This window comes from Mytilus californianus, unplaced genomic scaffold, assembly GCF_021869535.1.
Source record: "Mytilus californianus isolate M0D057914Y unplaced genomic scaffold, xbMytCali1.0.p SCAF_6, whole genome shotgun sequence".
NCBI lineage: Eukaryota > Metazoa > Mollusca > Bivalvia > Mytilida > Mytilidae > Mytilus > Mytilus californianus.
The window spans coordinates 24,074,596-24,100,434 of NW_026262712.1; the positions used below are offsets into that span (position 1 = coordinate 24,074,596).

At 32.2% G+C, this 25,839-nt stretch overlaps 1 protein-coding gene across 2 annotated transcripts in view; it reads right to left on the bottom strand.

Moving 5' to 3' along the window:
* The window catches only part of LOC127706088 (oxysterol-binding protein-related protein 11-like), a 33,358-nt gene extending 27,104 nt beyond the window's left edge, over positions 1-6,254 (bottom strand). The window contains exons 1-6 of one of the 2 annotated variants that reach the window (XM_052210542.1): positions 6,130-6,254; positions 2,440-2,477; positions 1,785-1,890; positions 934-981; positions 564-645; positions 289-368 (exon numbers count right to left, since the gene is read on the bottom strand). In XM_052210542.1, coding sequence (XP_052066502.1) covers positions 289-368; positions 564-645; positions 934-981; positions 1,785-1,890; positions 2,440-2,477; positions 6,130-6,240 — 465 coding nt within the window. In that variant the 5' untranslated portion in view covers positions 6,241-6,254. Of the gene's footprint in view, positions 1-288; positions 369-563; positions 646-933; positions 982-1,784; positions 1,891-2,439; positions 2,478-5,907; positions 6,042-6,129 lie in introns of those variants that run through there. The other variant, XM_052210543.1, reaches the window with a different exon arrangement.
* Positions 6,255-25,839: the final 19,585 nt, after the last annotated feature.

Genomic DNA, 25,839 nt, shown 5'->3' on the forward strand with positions numbered 1-25,839 from the left:
AATATCATAGTGCACTAAATTGTTTAAAATACAATTATAATAAATTGGAATTCTTTTGACCTCCCTTCAAATTACAATTAAATGATATAGTACACTGAATATCATTATCAGATCATGAAAATGTGTTCCTTGAATTAGAGGCTGTTACAACTGACAAATGTGCTGTGAAATGAAAACTTAATATATTACATTTGACAAATGTGCTGTCAAATGAAAACTTAATACATTACATTTGACATATGTATACATATTGTATATGTGTTGTTGAATGAGAACTTAAATCATTACTTTTGACATATGTGCTGTAAAGTACTCTGCCGTAGACCTCAGTTTGTCCACCCACATTTGTCTTTCTTTGGCATCAGTTGCTACAACATAAAATTAAAAATATTATACTTGTAATTAATGATTATTTATCCTGTTTTTAAAGTTAAACAAAGTTGAAGCCAGGAGCTGCAATTTCCAAATTGTAGCAGTTCCTGTATCACCAGTGGCATGTGTTAATTAAAATATCATCTACCTTTTAACTGTACCAATAAATTCATAAGTAATGTCATAATTACCTCTCAGCCTGTAAGTCTCTCCATTAGATGCACTGACAGAAAATGTTTGTGAATCTTCATCTGAAGGGCAGATAACTGCTGCCTGTAAATTTTCAAACAAACAAAAATTTTACAGCAAAAGTGGTCTACGGAAAATTTGCTTTCAAAAAGAAGTCATGAAATACATGAAATACATGAAATATTTAAAACAGAGCATTAATTTGTCCAAAATCAAAATCTAGTGATTTTGGAATATATGGTAATGAAAATATAATTTCAACTTTTTGTACCCAATTAGATGAAAAGGAGGGGTAAAAAAGTATTGCCTAAGACTGAGTATAACATTCAATATGTTCAACAAATAAATGTATATTAAGTATAGATTACATACTGCCAAATGAAGAAAGCCTCTTGGTCTTTGTTTCTTATATTCTTCTTTCTGGAAGAAAATAATATGAAGCAAAATCAATAGCTAACACAACATGTACAATATTTGAAATATGGCAATATATATAGATGTGTACTGATTGATATTTTATTCTTTGATGCATGATTTGTTTTATTAGTTGTTATTGGCTTTGAACTAGCTGTCAATAACTGTGAGTACTCTCAAATCTGTACTTAGTGTCTTTTTGATGTGGGAATGTATAAGTACCCTGCCACGTCCACTCTGTGTTTTTGCTAGATGTTTATAGTTTGTTCTTATGTTGTACTGTCACACCACTGTCCCAGATTAGGGGAAGGTTGGCGCCTTCAAACTAGTTTAACCCCGCAACATTCTGTATGTGCCTGTCCCAAGTCAGGAGCCTGTAATTTAGTGGTTGTCGTTTGTTGCTGTGTAACATATTTGTTTTTCTTTCATTATTTCGTACATAAATTAGGCCATTAGTTTTCTCGTTTGAATTGTTTTACATTTGTCATTTCGGGGCCTTTTATAGCTGACTATGCGGTATGGGCTTTGCTCATTGTTGAAGGCCTTACGGTGACATAAAGTTGTTGATTGCTGTGTACTTTTGGTCTCTTGTGGAGAGTTGTCTCATTGGCAATCATACCACATCTTCTTATCTTTATATGTATATATTAGAACTATCTGTTCACATCTATAATCTACATGTATCTGTTAACGAATCTGTAAACTTTATTTTTAACTACAAATTTAGAATAGGAAAGCAAAGTTTTGAGATAAGAACCATCTGTTGTTCCCCCAAAAAGCCAGTGTTTGACTTAATTGTATGCACCTACCTCAAAATATTCCAGCATGCCAGATTGAGGATCTAAGAGAAACCATCTGTGCTGCCAGCCTTTCATCACATTGGTATACTTGTTCAGTGTCCCTTCCATTGGTTGTCTTTAAGAAGACATAATAATTAAAGAAACTTACAAATGTATGAAGAGACTATATTTAAAAATTAGTCTAAATACTGTAAATTCAGAAATTATTGCGTGCATTTATTATTGCGATTTTTAAGAATGGACGGGACAAAAATGCGAGTTTTATTATTGCGATTTCGAAAAAAAGTGCATACATGTACAGGTCTATATTTTAGTTATCAGAATGCAAGTTCTTATTATTGCGATACTCACTCAGTCACATTATTCGCATTAATAAATACCTCGAAATAATTTCTGACTTTACAGTAACCCAATCACGCCAATACAATCATGACAATGAAAATGGTATAAGTTGTCTGTTTCCATTCTTCATAATGACCATGTTGACTAAAGAAAAAAAAAATCATTTTCATGGATTTGATTTTACAAATGTTTTATAGCAGAAAATAAGAAAATGAATAATTTTTACAAAAAAAAAATTTCATCTTGTATCCAAAAAAGATGTTTTACTAGATCAAGATGGCCTTATTTGTACTGTAGGTACATATGTACTAAAATAACATACCTTCGGTTTACTACTTTGTCTTCAGTTTCTTCAAATTCCTACAAAAATGTTAAGTACATTGTATAAAAAAAAAACATAAAACAAAGGCAAGTGTGAAGGTATTTAATTTTTTAAACCATTCCTGTCAATCTAGTATAGATTTCCAGGTAATAAATTAGAAATGAAATACATATACTATTTCCTGCCTCATCACAACTAAGAATAGGGTTCATTGGTAAAATGTAAAAGTAGGCACATTTGTGTACATATGTACATGAAGGTATGAAATTATTATCCATTATCTAGCTTTTAAAACTGTACAAAGAGTATTATATATACGTATATATGCTAAACAAACTAATTTTCGTGAGCTATTTGTTTTCTTGGCTTTTGTGAGTAGACAAATCACGTGAATATTAATCCGCCATAAATCGTCGCAAATATGTGACACTTGAGTCTCTATTGTAAATACTTAACCTACAATATTTATGAATTTTTAGAATTATACAAGCGTTGTTTGGTTGTACAACTCTAAAGATTGTTATAGTTAAATCAGAAATATTCTTGACTTAAAATTTAACTTTAATGGGGCTGAAATAAAAATGTCTGTCCTGAAAATTTATGGTAGGCAGGGTTCACCACAGACATGACCAAATGAAAATCAAGGGTGGGGGAGAAAGTTCATCAAATCAGAGATTGTGTGTTGCGTTGTCGAATCGTTCTTGTGCATAAATTGTTAATTTTATGCCTTACAAGTTTTTGTCATATATAGAAAATTTGGAAAGGGGGTCTCACATACATTTTGTAGTTGATCCTATCAGTGGTCACCACACTTTTGGGAACATATTAAACAGGGAGAAGTAAACACCTAATGTGGCTTCCCATATTGAAGGGAAACTAAAGTGAGGGATCCACATATAATATTGCTTTTCATGTGATAAAGTATGCATTATACAATTTAATTATTTCAAAGAGCTTTCTGACAAATTTAGATTTAATTTAAATTGTCTTATGGAAAACCACATGGTAAGATAGAAAAGATAAAGGAAATAATAAAATAAAACATATTTAGTCATACAGAATTTCAAATTCATTTCAACCAAATTAAGTCTATCCAGCAGTTTGATCATATTTGTTATGATGTAGAATGTTATTAAATCCCCCCCCCCCTCTCTTTTCCAATACAATTATGTACAGGAATTATATATATCCAATTTTACTCTTTCCCTAAATTATATTCATTCTTTAAATGAGTTTTAAGATAATGACACTCTTATCCCAGCTGTTGATCTAACTGACAGTCTATAAATAACCAGACAATGTTGTCTGTTATTTAGGTGTTCCCCAGTACTTTCTTGCCAAAAGAGCACATGTGACATGGTTGAGGGGCCTGATGGGGGGTCTCATCACGATTCACAAGTTGATTTTTTTGTCAATCACGATTCACAGAAAATAAATTTCCATGATCACGGAAATTTTATCTGTAGAAAAACGGATCATGATAGCGAAAATGCACCGATCACAAAGAACGAAAATAACCCATCAGGCCCCTCATGGTTGTCAACAAAAGGAACATGTTGTCAGGGAATTCATTTGTTTTCTTGATTATTGCTTTTATTAATTTAGTTTGGATATAAACATTCCATTTAAGATACAGTCAAGCATTTGCATTTATAGAATACTGGTAGTTTGCAAACAATTTTTACTATTCAAATTGAAGAAACTGGTTCATGATCGTTCATTGGATGTTACCTTGTTCAATCATGCAAGACCATGTAAATAATATAATCAGCTGTCAGTGTACATCCCTTGAGGCAGTGTTCGCACCAATTAACAATAATTAGATTTCTTAATTGCCCCTGACATGATAGTTGGATTAGGGATATCTGGAATTTAACTTCAATCTATTGAATTTTCAAGTTTGGCGGACAATAAAATAAGTGTGGCGCTGAGAATTTTAGCATGGTGCTAGAAATTTAAGTGTAGCCCACCGCCACGCTTAAACAGGTCATGGTGATACCTGGTATGATGAAGACAATTTTGGCCAAAGCAGAAGCAATACAATGTTAAAATTCTTTTTAGGACAGTTACACCAATAAGAAGTCAATTGAAAGTTTCATCATATTTACATTTTTGTAGATCTAGTATTGCTGATTATTTTTGCAATTTACTGATTCTGTCCATCAATCATAGTTTTCACGATAAACAATCACATGAATCATAAAAGGCAATCACATTTAACATGTTAAAATTGCCTAAAAATTGTCCTTTAAGGGCAATATCTTGATGACATTTTCAGTCTTATTGTTATTTTTGAAAATCGTGTATTGCTGATAATATTTCTGGTTTACAGTTTCTGATCATCATAAATTTCATCAGGACGAGGTCTGACACTTAAAGGTTTTGTGTCTGTCCTATTATGTTTGATTCATACAATTTCTTTTTAATACCAGAATTTTTTTGAACTATATGCTGATTTCTAACATCATTAAAATGCTTTATGGGTTTTTCTGGAATTGTGCATGCTTGACATTTTACCAACACCCATCTTTACTCTGCCTAAAGAAATATATAAAGTTCATTGAACATGTTGAAGTTTATCTAAGCAGTTATTAGGAAATTATCTCCATTAGAATATTCATCCCTTTAAAATTTACTCAAAATACTGACGTAGATTTTATGCCCAACAAACATACATGTACAGATGACGTCAAATTATGTCATCTAAAAGCAAACACTTTGTTTTTTGTTATGTTTTTATGGAAATAATAAACATTCCAACAGACATAAAATCAATATTGTCACCATCAAAGAGGGAAACCAATGGAGTAGCATATTAAATAGGGACTTTCTCAGTTATAGTACAATGTAGGTGCAGATTTTCAAAATGGAGGTGAAAATGCTTGAAAAAGGGAAAAACAGAGAAACATCATTGAAACAGAACAGCTGATTGAAAACATGCATAGGATTTCCCATACTTTCATACTATTTCCACCTCTATCCAAAAAATCTGTCCCCTATCCAATATGGCTGCAGTTACCGTGAAGTGGCCTAATTTTGGGGAATACATAGCAAAACGAACAGTATGATTTCAAGAACTGGCAGGCCCTGAATCCTGATCCTGCACCTAAACAAATATACTTACCTAACATAAGAAAATACTTTGAGTACCATATGAGGAAACTAAAATTTACTAAGAGACAAGTTGGGTCAATTTGACCTTAGAATCAGGTCATTTTATGTTTGTAAAATGAAAAAAAAAAATAATAGATGGCCTTAGTAACAAGATTCAAAATCAATTCATGTAGTTATAAATTAGACAAAAATTAGTATCAGAATGGTAATTTATTTTATAGGAACTTCCCATCTCTCACCTGATCACAGGTAACACCTGCATTATATTACTTTAGGTAATAAAATGTTTATTTTAAAAAGGAATCTAAGCCATCCTAATGTACATGAAGAGTCAAGATAAATGCCTTTTCTTACTATGAAATATATGTGTCTATTCCAGGAGATGGTCAAATGATCAACTTAATTTGCATGGTTGCAAGGAAGGGGTGTCAACATCGGCTTATGACACCGGAATCTCAGGTGGCGACACAATACAGGATGTTGACGTTTAAATTTACTTTTTGAAAGGGGTTCACTGGGGAAACTCGTTTTAACTAACGAATATCTTTGCCATTTCTTTTTGCAACAAATGGCTACCTTAGCTCGCTGCATTACAGCAATTACTTGTAGTCTTTCTGTCTCTGATAAACTTGATAAGTCTGGCATTTCAGCAATATTTCGATTTTCCTGCGATTCCATATTTCGCATTCACAAACTTCCGGTGAAAAGTAATTGTAATATGCAGAAGATTTCGGAATATTTTTCCGGAAAATGTCTGGCACTGATAGCACTAGAGAAACAAAAAAAAAAAGGTTTCTTAAAAAAAAGAAAATGTAATCGAGAACCTAAATGCCGGTTTCAATGGTTTGAAATACCTAATTGAAGAAACGAGGGACTTCTGGTAATTGTTATACAACGATGCATGATTTTACCTCATTTGTTGTATAAACCATGATGGATCATGATGATACAAATTAATACAAGTACACAGTTAAATAAAAAACACAATTACAATATTTGACAAAGGCCCATATTTCAGTACATTATTACAATGGATACAGAATAATGAAATAATATGTTATAATTAAGAAGATAAAATCTCATTTCTATAATCTAGACATTTACGTATATAAGAACTATAGTCACTTTCAGGACTTTTTAAGATTTGCTATTAATGCACATTTCATATTTACCTGATTCTCACTATGACTTGTTAGAAGTATTTTTAATATAATACTTTTAAAACTTATTTTGTAGTTAAAATATTTTTCACACTTCAGTTGAAATGATTCTCATCTTCTACCTCACTCGATATACACACATTGCAAAGTCGTTCATTGGTGGGTAGACCTAAATGTCGCCCTTTTTCTATGGCAAGATTGTGTGCACTCAATCTGATTTTACACAGAGATTACCTTTCTATTTTTTTCCTTAGAACATCAACGTTAGAACTACGCTGATTAAATTTGAATGATAAATTTTTTGATAAAATTTTAGTTTGGATCAATTGTAAATTTTTGATGATTGATCCTGTGTGCACTGATCAATCACTCGTTGTTTAATATACTTGATAGATATTGTTTGATAGAACATTTTCTCCCAGCTGGCTTGAAAATCCTAGATGATGAAGAAATTTGTCATGGATTCTTAACGTAACTGCTGTAGGGCATAACATTCTTGTTAAAGAAATCATTTTCGAGACGCAACTACTGGATGCTCCATTCCGAGGTGCTGTTTTGGAAATTAGAGTTAGCTTCCTGGTTTAGGTCGAAATGTAAATATGAAAACAGTTTTTGTTTTATGAAGAGGTTTAATGAAATGAATAATGATTATTTATTTTGTTTTGCCAGTTTGAAAATAGTCAAAAATCCTGAATTCTTGTTTGGTAATCCCGAACTAAAACCGTTTGGGAAACCAATCTTACTGATTAATATCAATAGTAATATTACTCTTAATATCAATATTAAGAGCACTAGAATATTAATATTACTAATATTACTAATATTAGTATTACTTATATTACTAATATTAATATTACTAATATTACTATGATATTTCACTGATTGTTAGATTTTTACAAACCAGGTGTTGAAAGACAGTCATGTGCACAGAATTTTTAAAAATGTATTTGTTTATTTGGCCATAGTTTTGTTGAAATATAATTCGAATTTATAAAAAAAAAATAAAAGTAATAATACTTGTGTTTATATCATTAGAAATTGAAAACACTCCATAACAAAAAAAAAAAACATAACAACATACACAAAAATGATACACTTGTAATAAGTGTACTTCTATTGGTACCAAACTGATTGAAATCCTACCAGATATGACCTCACTATATTTTTTTCTTCAAAATCGTAGTTTTATCAGACATATAATATATGTATTTTATGTCTCAGGTTTTATACAACCCGACTAATCCAGTCGTTATATTTCGACTCACCACCGATTGCTACATTAGGGGAGGGACTATCCGACAGAGAGCGCAGAATCATTCGAGTTATGTTCCATATGAAATATATGGCGTATACTGACATTTGTATTTCTTTAATAAATGCATAAATAAAAATAACAGTATTTATTACATTGGTTGCAATGAATTACATTGATTTCCCATTGTAATAAACAGTGGCGGATCCAGAGGGGGGCGTAGAGGGCGTACGCCCCCTTTGCTTGTACTTTTTTTTTTGTAAAATGATTAATCAGACTAGACTTCGTGAACTTTGCCATTTCCCGTGTATTTAATTTTTATGCGACAATTCTTTACTTATAAAGATATTGTTCGCTCGTATTTACTGTAATATTTTATTGAATATGTCAAAGTCATGTGATTCTCTACGGTGGAGTTGACCAGTTCGTCGAAAAAAAACGTCACTCAGTCATTTTGAAATTCAAATTACAGTAACACATTGCTTAGGCTGAGGATGACAAGCCTTCAAAGCGACAAAGTATTGAACAAGAACGTATTGACTTCTATTTCACAATTCAACCCAACAGAAAGTAATACTCTATTACACTCTCATGAAAAAAAAGTTCCACAGCAATATTATTTACCTATGAAAAGGGAAAGACGACAACAAAATGGAAAAAAAAAGAAAAAAAGCAAATTAAAAAAAAACCCAACATAAGACAAAACTATAAACAGAAAACTAAAGATTGAGCATGACAAAACCCCACAAAAACCGTGGGTTAACTCACATGATCCAGATGGGTAAACAGTTTCTGCTCAACTAACGACACTGGTGGCAGCTCTCCCATTATAATCTGTTTATCAGTTGTAGCCACAGATTGGGCTACTTGTAATTTATAAAGGACTGGTAAACAAGTATTAGCAAAAATACCAAGCTCCAAGGTAAATTCCGAAAGGTGGAAGTCTACAAACCTGACAAAATCATAAGCTCGACTACACCAACTAACGGAACGAATGGATAACAACTGCCATATTCCTGACTTGGCACAACCAATTTTTTGAACAAAATGGTGGGTTAAACCTGGTTTTATAGCTAGATAAATATCCCACTTGTATGACAGTTGTTTAGTTCTGTTATATTGCTAAAATTGGGTGATCAACCCAAACAGACATGATTGGTTAAGGGGACAAAAATAGACTTGAAATCAAGCGAATTAAAAATTCAAACAAACATAAAAATAAATCTAACAAAGAAAACAACAAAAACTGTTTGTAGTTTTAAATTACACACTTAAAATATTTTCATATACACCTTCCCGATAAAGTGAGTTTCATATACATGATGAAAAACATTTTTTATTTTCGTGTACATCATCTCAAGATAAGAGAAATTGTTTAAATTCCACTATTAACTCACTGTGCCCAAACTTTACGCATTTGATTCCTAGCCAAAAACTGATATGGCTTCTTAATGTAGAGAATCTCGATATCTTGATATCTGTCTGTGAGTTAGTTGATGAAGACAAAATATAACTTGAAAGATAAATATTTAAATCAGGCTTTCTGCACTAGGCACGAGGTTGGCATGGTGGGGTACAGGACACATCATATAAGTTCTATTACCTTTCTGTTTGTGATATTTCATGATTAGGCTGGTAATATGTTATCTTTTCGTAATATGTGCACTTTGGCATGTCAATTAGCATTGCCCCTTGGTGCCTCTTGCAGTTGTGTCACTTTAAATAGTACTGACTCCTCTGCACCAGGCACGAGGATGACATACCAGTTATGTGCAACTTCTTACAATATCTTACCATATCATTAATCATGTTAATGTCCCGATACACATTTTAATATGCACCCACCATGCCATATAGCACCGTCCCTTGGTGCTTCCTGCAGTTAAGCTAGATATATTTAGCCTACTCACTGAATTCTTTTTTTTTTGTTACTTTCTAGAGGTGTGCCGGAGACGAAGGTTTTATATATACTCCTATATATATATACGAATATGTGAAAACTGTTGTTTCTTATTTGTGTTTGTAACTTTGTATACTGTATTGTTTATTATATTTGCAAAAATAATATTATAATGATATTATAATTATAATGCTCCTTGTGAGCCCATTTGATGGAAATAAAGCATCTTCTTCTTCTTCTTCTATACACTTTCCCGATAAAGTAAATTTCATATACACTTTCCCGATAAATTAAATTTCATACACACTTTCCAGTTAAAGTAAATTTCATATATACTTTCCAGATAAAGTAAATTTCATATACACTTTCCCGATAAAGTACAAATGTAAATGATTTTTCTCAAACGAAAGACACCAAGAGGTCACTATACGGCCTCCAACAATTCTATTTGTCTATACAACATAGCAACATCTAAATCGATCGAGTCTTGAAAAAGGTGAATGAATATAAAAGGGACCCTACTATAACTATTATCAACGACAACGCACACAAAACACAAAAGACAACCACTAGCAAGGTTCATTGCTCTCAAAATTCAGTAGATCTGACACACAGCACCAAATGCTTCTTCTATTAACGCATCATGCCAGCGGTACCCTTGTGATTTCCTTATAACAATGGATAGTTCAGTTGGTCCTAGGCTTGGTTGTCCGTCGTTTGTATTCCAGAAAAAATATTTCATTGAATCTCCATTGTTAAATCTCCATGTTGTTGTTACACTGGTACGATCGCCCTGAATTCTTACTTCGCCATCGACTACTTGTGCTGAAATATATTTTGTAATCAGCAATACATAATTAGGAAAAAACAAAACCCTTAAAATTGAAACTCATAATTTTTAACCACCCTCTTTCGCTTGCTTTCTAACTAATAAAGCTTACTGTTTGTGTATTCTATGTGCATATGTATGGAAACAACAATTTCCGTAGATTTGATTTCCAACAGTTAAAATTGTTAAATATAATCTCTTTTTGGTATAACCATGGCAATAATCTGCATTTATTTGATACAAAATATAGGAAAAAATGGGAAAGGGGTGAAAATGTTCCCCAAAATTTGGTCCAAAGTAGAATTGCAATCCATTTGAGTGATACCTTTTCTGAAACCATTGACACTTATCTATCAAGCTGGTCGAATAATAATCATAACCTCATTTTTTCATCAAAATGAATTGAAATTTCAAGCGTAAAATATGTTTTGGAAAACACAGCTGACTAAAGTTGTCGTCAATTCATTTCCCAGAGAAACCATATAAGAAATATTTCCTGAGAAACTATGAAATTTCTGGAGCAAAATATCGGAAATAATTACGCGTAAAATAGTACCATTTTACTTTCCCTGGAAAATTTTTCATGAATACCTGTTGAATATGTATAGTTTCCCAGGGAACTCTTTGTTGTCTGTTTCCTATTGAAATTATTCATGTTCGTAAAACATATATTCTAATCGGCTATTCTTTTTCATAAAAAATAATCCTATGTGAGATATTCCTTTTTGTATCACTGATTGTCCATCTAATCCTCTGAAATTAAACTTGTAAAGTTAACACACAGTTGTGGTGTGATCGTCAGTTTGAGAAGCATTCCACTCAAACGGACCGTAATGAATTATTAAACACATATAGTGTATGACAGATGCGGAGATTTACCAAAAGGATTTAGTAATACTAATGAAAAACAATTATATGCTGGTTTAATATTTCATTTGATAGGATACTTACAAACAATATCATATTATGAGATGTCTTCGTTATGATTTTTTTAGTCTTAACATTACTGAGTATAAACAATAGGGTATCTTGTTTTGGGGATTTTGTTAGAGTTAATGGACAATTACCCAGGAAAAAATAAAGCAATACAAATTATCTAGGTAAAAAACAATTCATTGTAATTGTTATTCAAATAAAATGTATAAATATATATTAATTCTATTTTGAAACTACCTCTTTAAAACGCAGGCAATTGCCAGCGGGGTACTGACACATGCGTCATCAAAACATTGTATTTACAAACAACATTATATGATTGAAGTAAAACATGGTACAAGATACTTGCAAATATTTGAAGAGTCTAATAATCACATTAACGCTAAAATAACATAATACCTTGGTTATTTTGTAAAGTACATTGCAGTAATAAGTTCATATTCGTATACTATTTGAAGTATATCTGTCATCCATATTAATGAATATGAATGAATAAATAATTTATTAAAGTGCAACCTGAATTGACATATATAATATACAAAAGTTATGCTCATTTACATTTTTAGCCAGCCATATAGGCTTACGAAGCACTGCCATTTTAAAACAAAATTATACATGTAGCTACATTTGATTTGATATGAAAAATGAAGTTTTACAGTTTTTATGTCGTGTTGTTTTGATACAGTAAAAGAGTTTATATAACATCTTGTCTTATCTTTAAACAGTCTATGATAAAGTTTGCCACCGTTTTCGAGTTGCTCTTTAACAGTTCTTTTGGTGCTTCTTCTGGGGAGTCAAAGTTAATAGAAGTTAGATCACGCATGCGTTCATTTCTTCTAGCTGAAAGAGCAAAAAGTGGTTTTCATCTTCGATCAAGTTCGAATTGCACACTTTGCAGAATCTCCGGTCGGCTGGAATATTTCGATATCGACTTCGTTTGATTTCTAAAGGCAGTGTACCGCAACGAATTCTAGCTGTAACTGATAGCTGTTTTCTGGACAAACACTTTTTAACATACGACTCAGTACAAAATTCGGTCTTAAGTAACTTATACTGTATGTTATTAGTTTTGGCATATTCTGAACCTTACCATAGATATAAAAAGATGCGGTATGAGTGCCAATGAGACAACTCTCCATCCAAGTGACAATTTATAAAAGTAACTTGAAACCATTATAGGTCAAATTACGGTCTTCAACACGGAGCCTTGGTTCACACCGCACAGCAAGCTATAAACATGATAAAGGGCCCCAAAAATTACTAGTGTAATATCATTCAAACGGGAAAACCAACGGTCTAATCTATATAAAAAACGAGAAACGAGAAACATTTAATATGAACCACATCAACAAACGACAACTACTGAACATCAGATTCCTGACTTGGGACAGGTGCAAACAATTGCAGCGGGTTAAAACGCTTTAATGGGACCAAACCTTCACCCTTATCTGCAACAATAGCCTAAGTGTAACATCACAACATAGAAAGACACACTATAAAATATCAACTGAAATGGCTTAACTCAACCAAAAGACGTATTAACAAAAGTGAACATACACTGAACGAATAAATTTGATCTATGATACAATGTAAATACAAAATCAATAAAATAAGGGATGCATAATTAAAGTAACAGTATTATACCGCTGTGAAATGTTAAACAATTTCAGAAAAACAACAATAACCTTAAACAAAAATCCGCCATTTACAATAATATATACACAGGTAAATGAAAATAATTTGTTGTTAGGTATACAGTTTAAATGGAGAAAGGAAATATTTTTACAAAATAAGTAATTTAACATGGTTGTTTGTACTGTTAATTAAGGCTGACAGACCACTATTGTTCAAAATTGTTTTAACACTGTTGAACCAGGTATTTTAGTAGCGTGTGGAAAGATCGGCATCCCAAAGGAATACTTTGCGACAAATCCTGAAATCCGGTAATTTCACAAGTCTACACCATAAACGAACTATATTACATTGATTGTTCACAAGTACAGAAGTCCATCCCATGTCACCTGTTATTGCTGGAGATTTTTTCAACACCCAGGAAAGTTCTAATAGCTCTATACTGGAGTCTTTCTAGTACATCGTAGTGCTTTGATCCCCACACCCCGACGCATAGTCCATTACGGGGATAACCGTATTTTCGTATATCTTTGTATATGTAACAAAGTCCATGTTACCCATATGAAGGTATTTGGATGTAAGTGATTCGAGCGATCTACTAGCTGCTGTTGAGAGCTCTTTCATTGAAACAGTGTAGTCTATATTTTCGGATATCATTAAGCCTAGATAGCGGTATTTATCTACGAAATCAATACGGGTATTGCCAAGCATAAATACGAAATCACATCTAACGGCGGTAGGTTTCCCAACATGCATAATCGTTTTATCAATATTGATCTGTAAACAGTTTAATTTTATCCATTCATGTAAAGTGTCCAGTTGAGATTGTAAACCATGAGGACTATCAGAAATAAACATAATATCATCTGCATAGAGTAAGCAACTGACCATATCATTTCCAATTGGAACTCCGGACGATAGACTGTTAATCTGTTGCACTAGGCTGTCTATGAATAAAACAAAAAGTGTCGGTGCAAGGTTGTCACCTTGAAGTACACCAGTATCTATCGAGGACCATTCGTAAGTACGCTAGGTGATAAACAGACAGCAATTTTTAGTTTTGAATAAATACATCTTATCGTTTTGAACATATTCCCAGATATTCCTGAAATGAAAAGTTTATGCCACAAAATAGTGTGGTTGACCGAGTCGAATGCTTTACTACATTCTATAAAACATAAGAATGTATCCAAATTCATCGGTTTTCTATTGCGCAGAATTGTGCACAAAGAATAAATGTGGTCAAGGCATGACCTGAGACACCTAAATCCATTCTGTTCTTCGCTCATTAAATTGTTATTTTCAAGATATCTAACAAGCCTTTCATTCATTATTTGACTAAAAACTTAGCCACAGTTGACATTAGACTGATATGCCTCTATATCCCAACGGGTCACGATAATCCTTTCCGTTCTTTAATATCGGATAAAGAATGCCTTGACACCACATATCAGGTACTACACCATGTAAAAACAAACGTTATATAACTCATGAAGAATGTTAGACAATTTGTCACTTTTTAAAATTTCATTAGGAATGTTGTCGATTCCAACTGCTTTGCTATTCTTTATACTTTGTAATGCACGTTTTGTTTTTTTAAGTGAAATCGGATCGTTCATGTGTTGTAATTCCGTATCAGTTGTTTCGGTAGAAAGATTGAGAGTTTCGTATTCATTTTATAATTGTTCGTTTCATAGAAAGACATAAAAACTCAAACTATATATTCAAAAACAGTTCAAGATATCATAAACTTTAAATTTCATCAAGTAAAAAAGAACTTTCAAGTTCAAAAAGTCTGGAAGAGATGTTTTCCCGATCTTATCTGAAATATAACCTAGGTCCGGATAATACAAGTAGCTCAGATCACATATCATAAACTGTGCTAAGGCCGGCAATTCTGAAAAGCAGATATCCATTTTCAGACTATCGAAACATTTTTTTATGTCAGTAATGGCTATTTTTTTGATATACGAGAAAGAAGGACAATTTAACATAACGTGAAAAATATTCTCAGTCTCATTTGAGGAACATAATTGATATTCATTGTTTGTTATAAGATTCATTCGTTAGAGAGTGGCATTTATAGGCAGACAATTTGTTCTTGCCAGAAATTTTAGCCTTGTTGAGTGAAAGTCGTCAATGTTTGAAAAATACAACTGCTTACGTTTAACAACCACAAATGATTAGTACAAGTTTAAACTTCTCTTTTTAAAATATTGGATAGTTGTGTACTTGTTGTTTCGTTACAAGATATTAACGTTTTTGTTTCTAATTGCATTATGGTCGAGGCCCGAGATAATTTCGATATTTTCTATATATTTCTATTCATTACATTTTAAAACGTTAATTTCATTTAGGATAATTTTAGACAATCTATTATCAGGCAGATTTTTTTTTATTCTAGCGTATTATAAACACATTATATTTTCAACTTGCATTATGCTTTCAAATTGCAGTAGCATAATTAGTTGTTGAATGGGCGTTATGGGTTGTGGACTATTGCAATGTTGATATGAATTCGTATCGTTTTTAGATTTTTTCAAACCTATACTTCCATACCGTTATGTGTTGACAATACACTTGCAATTCATGTAGACATGTATTCATATAACGTTATGAGTTGACATACATTTGCAATTCAGACATATATTCATATAACGTTATGAGTAGACATGTATTCCTATAACATTATGAGTAGACATGTATTCATATAACTTTATGAGTAGACATGTATTCATTTAACGCTATGAGTAGTCATGTATTCATATAACATTATGAGTAGACATGTATTCATATAACGTTATGAGTAAACATGTATTCATATAACGTTATGAGTAGACATGTATTCATGTAACGTTATAAGTTGACATACATTATTAAGCCATGTATTCATATAACATTATAAGTAGCCATGTATTCGTATAACGTTATGAGATGACATACATTTGCAATGGAGATATGTTTTCATATAAGGTTAATAAGGATTCTCTTCACATAATTTGTTATATGGTCTTATATGTTTCATACAGAATTCTTCGTCCTAACTAATACCACAGCTTGCATCGTATTCATATAACATTATGAGACAGCATAATCATTAATGTGTTGTTTGTTATACACAAATAGTTAAAAGATTCTTAGATTTGTATATAGACATAACTATTTTTTACCATATTTAGAAAAACGTCGGGTTGTGACCTTGTTTGACGTTGTTTTTTTTTTAATTGAATCATGACAATTCGGTTGTACGGTGTGCTAATTCTTATTATATGATTTGCTTATCAACAAATACTTGAATTTGATTGGTCCGTTAAAGTTTCTTTCCTAGGTTTACACTTCGATAAACTATGTTGGTGAAACTACTTACGATGCCTTGTAAAGAAAGTTAAAATCAAAAGAAATAATAAATAACGTTCCGATTTAAAATCATAAGGATTAAGGGGGTTACAAACACTTAATGGGAGTTAACTCTTTAAAAATCAGCTGAACGTTTTAATTGTATACTATTAGTAAAGTTCTCAATAATCAAAATTAGTGTTTGTCAAACTGCTATAATCCAATGAAATTATTCCTGTAAATTGTTTGGTTCAAATTTCTTGAAACTTTTATATTTCTATCAACAGGTTCAAGTAACTATTTTATCAAAATTTTATGAAAATTAAACGAGCCACATCTATTTTAGTGAAAGTGTTGGGTACCCCTTTAAACACATCTTTTCTAGAGGTTATTGATGTGTGAACTGTGTCGATGACTCACAAACTACAAATTCATTTTGTGAGTTAATCGACCAAGTTTACATATCAATAACCTCTAAAAAAATGAGTTTAATCCTATAATGATCTTTATCATACCCAGACATGTTCTCTGCTTTAAACTGTAGCTATACAAACCCGAGCATCCATATCATGATTCACTTAGCACTCAGATTTAAGGACTGTACTCGTATATATTAAGGGTTACATCCTGGTTTGCCCATTTTTAATTACCCCAATTATCAAATGGTTATATAAACAAAAAAGACAAAAGGTTTACTGATTGGAAAATTGTATAGTCTGTTCCAGTTGTGTTGCTATTTAATATATAGATATAAGAATATAGATATATCTCTGTAAAAATCTATTGGATAAGTTTGTATGCAATTGATGCATATTAAAATCTATTTTTTTCTTCCTATATTTGGTTGTGAAATTTTCATTGAATTGATTCTTTGAAGGAGATAATTAATGAAAATAAATAATAAATTGATTCTGATATATATTTTTAACAGCACTGAAACAATTAACATTAATTTAGCAATGTTACATAAATATCAATAGCACTGATATTTATCATTTGTTATGCATTTAAGGTAGTATGGGTATCTTTCGCCATCTTGGTAAAATACTATAGCAGAGCACAATCATGACAATAGGCATCATGATAGGTCCATATTCTTAATAAGGTCAGCAAAATTAAGTAATGCGTAGCTTGAGAAAAAGGCATCATCTGTGTCTCATGAACACATTCCCCATTTATTTTATTTAGCATCAAAATGTTATAGATATCCTTTTTCTCAAATTTTAAATATTTATTTCACTTTAACCTAAAAAATGTGTTTTCATAAATTAAGATAAAGATGAATAGATAGAAATCTGAATACAATTATTTTCCTTTATTAGTTTATAAATATTTGTTTTTTTATTTTATAATCTAATTTAAAATTGTTATGACATTTATCTCTTTTTTAATTGTACTTATATTTTTTATTATAATATTTTTTCCTTTTTATATCTCAATATTAATATTCTTATAAAATTTATCTCTTTTCTAATTATATTGATAGTTTTTGTTTTAATACTTTCCCTTCTTAAATCTCAATATTGAATCAATTTTCAATCAAAAACATGTATTCTTTATAAGATTTTACAGGTGAATTACAGGTAAATATTATGCCTTAATTAAAAAAACAGACTTTAACTGTTAAAACAACAATTCCCCCTATGTTTGTATATGCATGTAATTAAAAGTGGGCAAACCAGGATGACACCATATTAAGAGCTTGCATGTGCGTTCATAGCGTAATGAGTTACCATATTGCGCTAGGCATGTGTACATACATACAACGTCATGTGTTTAAAATTCAAACAAGATAAGAGAGTTATTTAGTAATATTTACTATGGATATAAAAATTAGAAGATGTGATATGATTGCCAATGAGACAACTCTCCACAAGAGAACAAATGACATTGTACCCGTACAACAGTGTCAAATCTTATATTTGTCATGATTGTACCCTTACAACAGTGTCACATCTTATATTTGTCATTGTACCCCCTTATATAAAACTTATTACACCGTCACATCTTACATCCATCCTTGTACCCCATTATATACAACTTATAACACCGTAACATCTAACATCCATCCTTGTACACCGTTATATACAACTTATCACACCGTCACATCTTACATCCATCCTTGTACACCGTTATATACAACTTATAACACCGTCACATCACATCCATCCTTGAACACCGTTTTATACAACTTACTACACCGTCGCATCTTACATCCATCATTGTACCCTTACAGCAGTGTCACATCTTATATTCGCCATTGTACCACGTTACATACAAATTACTACACAGTTACAACTTAAATCCGTCATTGTACCCCATTATATACAACTTATAACACCGTCACATATCATATTTGTCATTGTACCCCGTTAAATACAACTTACTACACCGCCACATCTAACATCTATCCTTGTACCCCTTTGTATACAGAGTAGCACACCGCCACAACTTACATCCATCCTTGTACCCCTTTATATACAGAGCATAACACCGCCACATCTAACATCCATCCTTGTACCCCTTTATATACAGAGTATCACACCGCCACATCTTACCTCCATCCTTGTACCCCTCTATATACAGTGTATCATACCGTCGCATCTAACATCCATCCTTGTACCCTTTTATATACAGAGTATCACACCGCCACATCTTACATCCATCCGTGTACCCCTTAATATACAAAGTATCACACCGCCACATCTGACATTCATCCTTGTACCCTTTATATACAGAGTATCACACCACAACATCTAACATATATCCTTGTATCCCTTTATATACAGAGTATCACACCGCCACATCTAACATCTATCCTTGTACCCTTTAATATAAAGAGTATCACACCACCACATCTAACATATATCTTTGTACCCCTTTATATACAGAATATCACACCACCACATCTAACATCCATCCTTGTACCCCTTTATATACAGAGTATCACACCGCCACATCTAACATCCATCCTTGTACCCCTTTTTATACAGAGTATCACACAGCCACATCTAACATCTATCCTTGTACCCTTTTATATACTGAGTATCACACCGCCACATCTAACATCCATCCTTGTACCCCTTTATATACAGAGTATCACACCGCCACATCTAACATCTATCCTTGTACCCTTTTATATACAGAACATCACACCACCACATCTAACATATATCCTTGTATCCCTTTATATACAGAGTATCATACCGCCACATCTTACATCCTTCCTTGTACCCTTTTATATACAGAGTATCACACCACCACATCTAACATATATCCTTGTATCCCTTTATATACAGAGTATCACACCGCCACATCTAACATCCAACCTTGTACCCCTTTATATATAGAGTATCACACCACCATATCTAACATCCATCCTTGTACCACTTTATATACAGAGTATCAGAGTATCACACCACCACACCTAACATCCATCCTTGTACCCTTTTATATATACAGAGTATCACACCACCACATCTAACATCCATCTTTGTACCAATTGATATACAGAGTATCATACCACCATATCTAACATCCATCCTTGTACCCATTTATATACAGAGTATCATACCGCCACATCTAACAAACATCCTTGTACCCCTTTATATACAGAGTATTACTCCGCCACATGTAACATCTATCCTTGTACCCCTTCATATACAGAGTATCACACCGCCACATCTAACATCCATCCTTGTTCCCCTTTATATACAGAGTTTCATACCGCCACATCTGACATCTATCCTTGTACCCCTTTATATACAGAGTATCACTCCGCCAGATCTAACATCCATCATTATACCCCGTTATTTACAACTAACAACACCGTAACAATTTACATCTTACATCAAACTTAATTCATAACCCATTATATACAATAGGCGGATCCAGGGGGGCCCCTTTCGTGGGAAGAGTTTGGTTGGTTGTACAGGGTATTTAACGTCATATCTTACACCCATTATTGCACCCCGTTATACACAAATACGCAGACATTCAGGGCAAACCAAAGATTTTTAGTATTTAATTCTGTCGATTCTTCGCATAAATAAATTTGTTGGCTCAGAATCAGTATTATTTGGTTGAGTGCAACGACATGTTTTTATTTAGACTGTTTAGTGTGCAAATACGATACAAAAAAAACGGACTGCATGAGCTAGTGTGTCGGTCAAGTTCTCAACAATGTTCATCTCATTTTTTTTTTTTAAATATAACTTGTTCTTGTAATGACATGGCTTATAATTTGCTAATTCATTTCTACAAAATTTCATATTTCAATTCACCTGATGTCGCAACAGAGTTACAAAAAATAAAGACATAATAAACCTTACAGTACAATTTTGCTTGACTTCAGTAAGAGAGGCTTGTCGTATGTTTAAGTTTAGAATGAGCCGAGTCTCCACTAAGGAAGAGAAAAACATAAAGTGATCAGTGGGAATCATTTCGGTATAAAGGTTGCAGAAAACTATTACTGAAAGCACACTGTATTACATGCTTAGATTTTTGGCAAGATTTAATTTATCAACATTACTCTACAAACTTTATTTTTCTTTTCATAGTGTGGCGTGGTCGTTATTTTGCAAACAAATTTCTTTAACTTGCAGGAAGGTGAGAGTCTTGTTGCGTGTTGAATGCTTCACTGTGACTTTGATGTCAAAAAGTCTTTTGACGGGTTAGGTTCCATTTTCGGATTTTTCAGCCTCCCAGGACGTGCGACAGTTTCAATAGTAGTTTTTCCATTATCATTTCATAAAATATACTTCTGTAACAACTTCAAGCAATTGATCTATCTCATTGGCTGAACCTTTTGCACTTAAACACGCAAGTAAAAGGGTTGAGATGTCCCGAAAGGTGCCAAACATGCAGAAATAAGTCTACTGTAAGTGTTTTTAGACGTTGGGGGCTACATAATGGATGCTTCCGGTTTCAGGACAATATGGCCTTTTGTAAACTACTATAGCAAGGCATTTCTTCTCCCAACGTTTTCTCTTTAGAAATAAACGAAAACAAAATATATAATTGACAATGTCTTTCAGCAGCAAGGATTAGCTCATTTGCATTTAATTTGCATATTTTTTTGTAATTTTCGAAAACCGTGCATTTCTCAAAAAACAACTCAGCATAATATAAGGGTTCATAGCGCATACATACTAGTATATACTTTTATAAAGATAAGATTTTGGAATACCCGTAAATCAACTTTCTAACAGATGATTCAGCTGTATGGAAAAAGGTGTAGGCTGTTTATAAGTAAACTTCTTACAGTTTTTTTCTTTCTCTCTAGTACTTACATTCGTTTGCAAACTACTCAGTTTACTAGACAACAGTCAACACAAAGTCATATACTTCTTACAAGGTAGCGTAAAAATGGTCTTACGATTTTTGATAAATTTCAATTCTTTTTTAGTTATTTTTTTATTCTAGCATCATACATGTTGCTTGTTGTTTTAAACCTACATATTAATGATAATTTTCTATAAAAACTGTAGTAATTGATTTAATCATTTTGAAATTATAGCTATTCACAATTTTTAAGTAATTTTAATTTCACTTTACATTGAAGTAAATGAAAAGAAATCTTATAATTACTTAAAAATATACTTTTACATCGAATGATTATTCTTTGTTTGATGTTTTACAACTAAAAGTGTCCGTCTTCTTGTATTATTAGCACTAGTATATTAGTCATCTTGATGTTGCTGAAGTATATAAACCCAACACAAATGGTAGTAATATCTGTTTGCGTATTATACATAAATAAAACCAGTAACGAGTCCATAATTAGGATGAATCTTTGATTTGAATAAAACATATCGCTTTAGCGAAATTGCATATATGTTGAGATGGATGAAAGTGATTCTGACAGAAATTTCAATCTTCAAGAAAAATATGAATTGAAACACGATGTTTTAGTCTGATAACGATATTGTTTATTTCTTAAGAACAATAAGCCCTTAAAGTGCAGAGTTTGCGAATACAACTTCATTTGATTTCATAAAACGTTATGAATAAGCTTTTGATTCCGACCAACACCTTTCTATAGGCCTGTGTATTCATAATTTTTTAAAGTGCAATAATATCAAAACAGAACAAAATACTGGATAAAAGAAGATGCCAATTTTGTGCATGCATATAACAAAAGGAAGCGTCATTCACAACAATAATATTCAATTGTTTCATTGCATTTACGTTCTACACCAGCTAGACATGGTTCCATAGGTACTTGGGGACAGAACATTTTTTCAGACCTCCCCATTTTTTCCAAAATCCGTTATATTTTTTTCTATTAATTAGCGATCACTTTTATATATAATCATGGAAGTATTATATTGTATTGTTTGTCAATATAATACTTCCATGATTATATATAGTATATCAGTGACTGCTGTGGATAGTAAACTTGGAATTGATAGTAAATAGCAAATACAAGTTACTTGTAGTATATGTATGTTCATATAATACAGAAAAACGCGAAAACTAATTGAAATTAATAGAAAACAAAAAGATAACGAATTTTGGAAAAAAGGGGGAGGGCTAAAAAAAAATTGTCGAGTCCCCAAGTACCTACATGTATGCATGGTTCGTGTTCAGTGACGTTATGTAATAGACACGTTTGGGTTCCTTACACGTTTGAGAGACTGTATAGATTTCAACATTATTTATTTGTTTTCAAAAACAAACTTGAATATCGGCAGAAATTATTGCGAGGTTTTTATTAATGCGAATAATGCGACTAGGTTAGTATCGCAATAATAAGAACTCACATTCTGATATCTTATACATATATCTGTATGCAGATTTTCCTGACATCGCAATAATTAATCTCGCATTTTTGTCCAATCTTCAAAAATCGCAATAATAAATGCACGCAATAATTTCTGAATTTACAGTAATTATATTTTCCATTCGTAAAACTGTCCCTCCTCGGTCAAATAGAAAATTGGAGAACATACATACAAGAATTGTTCAAATAAGGCCTTCGAAAATAGTGGAATTAATTACTTTTGGAGTGTCAAGAACTCGTTGGAAGTACTTGATAAATTGCATGCATATATTGGTGATTTTGAATCTGTTCAAAGTTTTGATTTTTCTACCCTATATACCACATTGCCTCACATTCTCATTAAGAAAAAATTCACACACCTAATTAAATGGGCATTTAAAAAGTCAGAATGTGAATATATATGTTCAAACTCTTTTAGGTCATTTTTTAGTAGCAATAAACAAAAAAACTATGTCAATTGGACATGCTTTGATACTATATATGCCCTTGAATTTTTACTAGATAACATTTTTGTTCGCTTTGGAGATTCCGTATATCGTCAGGTTATCGGAATTCCAATGGGGACTAACTGTGCACCACTTATTGCGGACCTTTTTTTGTATTGCTATGAGTTACAATTTATGACAAAAATCAGTAAAGACCCATCGAAACAACATCTGATACACAAATTTAATAATACTTTTAGATATTTGGATGATATTTTGGCTCTCAATAATGACGACTTCAGTATGTATACTAAAGAAATTTATCCTGTTGAACTTACTTTAAATAAAGCTAATACTAACAATGACCACTGCCCTTTCCTCGATCTTGATATCTATATCATTAACGGAAAGCTTAATACTAAAATATATGATAAAAGAGATGATTTTTCATTTCCTATCGTTAATTATCCATTTTTAGATGGTGACGTTCCCTTGTCACCATCTTACGGTGTTTATATATCTCAACTTGTACGATTCGCTCGTGTATGTAACAATGTTTTAGATTTTAACGAGAGAAATGTATGTATTACTGAAAAATTATTACACCAGGGTTTTCGATATCACAAACTAGTCAAAACATTTACTAAATTTTATCATCGGTATAAGGACATCATTCGTAAATATAGCTCAACATGCAGACTTCTTATACGTTCAGGTATTTCACATCCAATTTTTTATGGAAATATTCTTTATAAAGCACAAAAATGTCAGTATTCACCTCTGAAACTAACAAAACCTTTAAATAGACTTATTAAGAAGGGATATAGTTACGATACTGTTGTCAGGTCATTAAAGATTGCATATTTTGGCGTTGATATTGATTCACTTATAGGGTCTTTGCATCTGCACTAAACACATTTATTTAAAAACCAGTTGTTGGCATGACACGGGTTATGTTCTTCTCATATATGTTATGATGGTATGATACTAAACCCCTAACGGGAAGGATTGTGCCTGATATTCATATGATGAAGACATAATCTTTCAATCAGTTTAATTGAAGTCTGGAGCTGGCATGTCAGTTAACTGCTAGTAGTCTGTTGTTATTTATGTATTATTGTCATTTTGTTTATTTTCTTTGGTTACATCTTCTGACATCAGACTCGGACTTCTCTTGAACTGAATTTTAATGTGCGTATTGTTATGCGTTTACTTTTCTACATTGGCTAGAGGTATAGAGGGAGGGTTGAGATCTCATAAACATGTTTAACCCCGCCGCATTTTTGCGCCTGTCCCAAGTCAGGAGCCTCTAGCCTTTGTTAGTCTTGTATTATTTTTAATTTTAGTTTCTTGTGTACAATTTGGAGTTTAGTATGGCGTTCATTATCACTGAACTAGTATATATATTTGTTTAGGGGCCAGCTGAAGGACGCCTCCGGGTGCGGGAATTTCTCGCTGCATTGAAGACCTGTTGGTGGCCTTCTGCTGTTGTCTGTTCTGTGGTCGGGTTGTTGTCTCTTTGACACATTCCCCATTTCCATTCTCAATTTTATTTTTAAGATTCTATTTTTAATGTTTTGTATTCTACATTTTAATGTATATGAATTGATTGTAATAATTAATGTTTGATCTTTTGTTTGTGTGTTGATTGTAATGAGGACAATCCAGATTTTGGATAACATATCAATAAAATCCTTGTCTGACTTTGACTTTCAAACTAAGGATTAATTGCTTGCTCTTTTCATTCTTTCCATGACTGATTATCAAATGATGCAGAAAAATCAACGAACAATATAAACAGGAAACAAAATCTTATCAAAAGGCGGATAAGCTTTAGAAATACAATTCCTTTGAACCAACTTTAAAGATTGTGACTTATGTGTGAAATAGCCGTGGAAGATTTGAAAGAATTACGTTTAGATAAAAATCGCACCAATCTGGGGAAGAACGTTCAATGATAATAATTCTGTTTCAGCAGTGTCGTGTCTTATTGTCAAAGATGGATGATAGAAACTTAATTGCATATAAACTA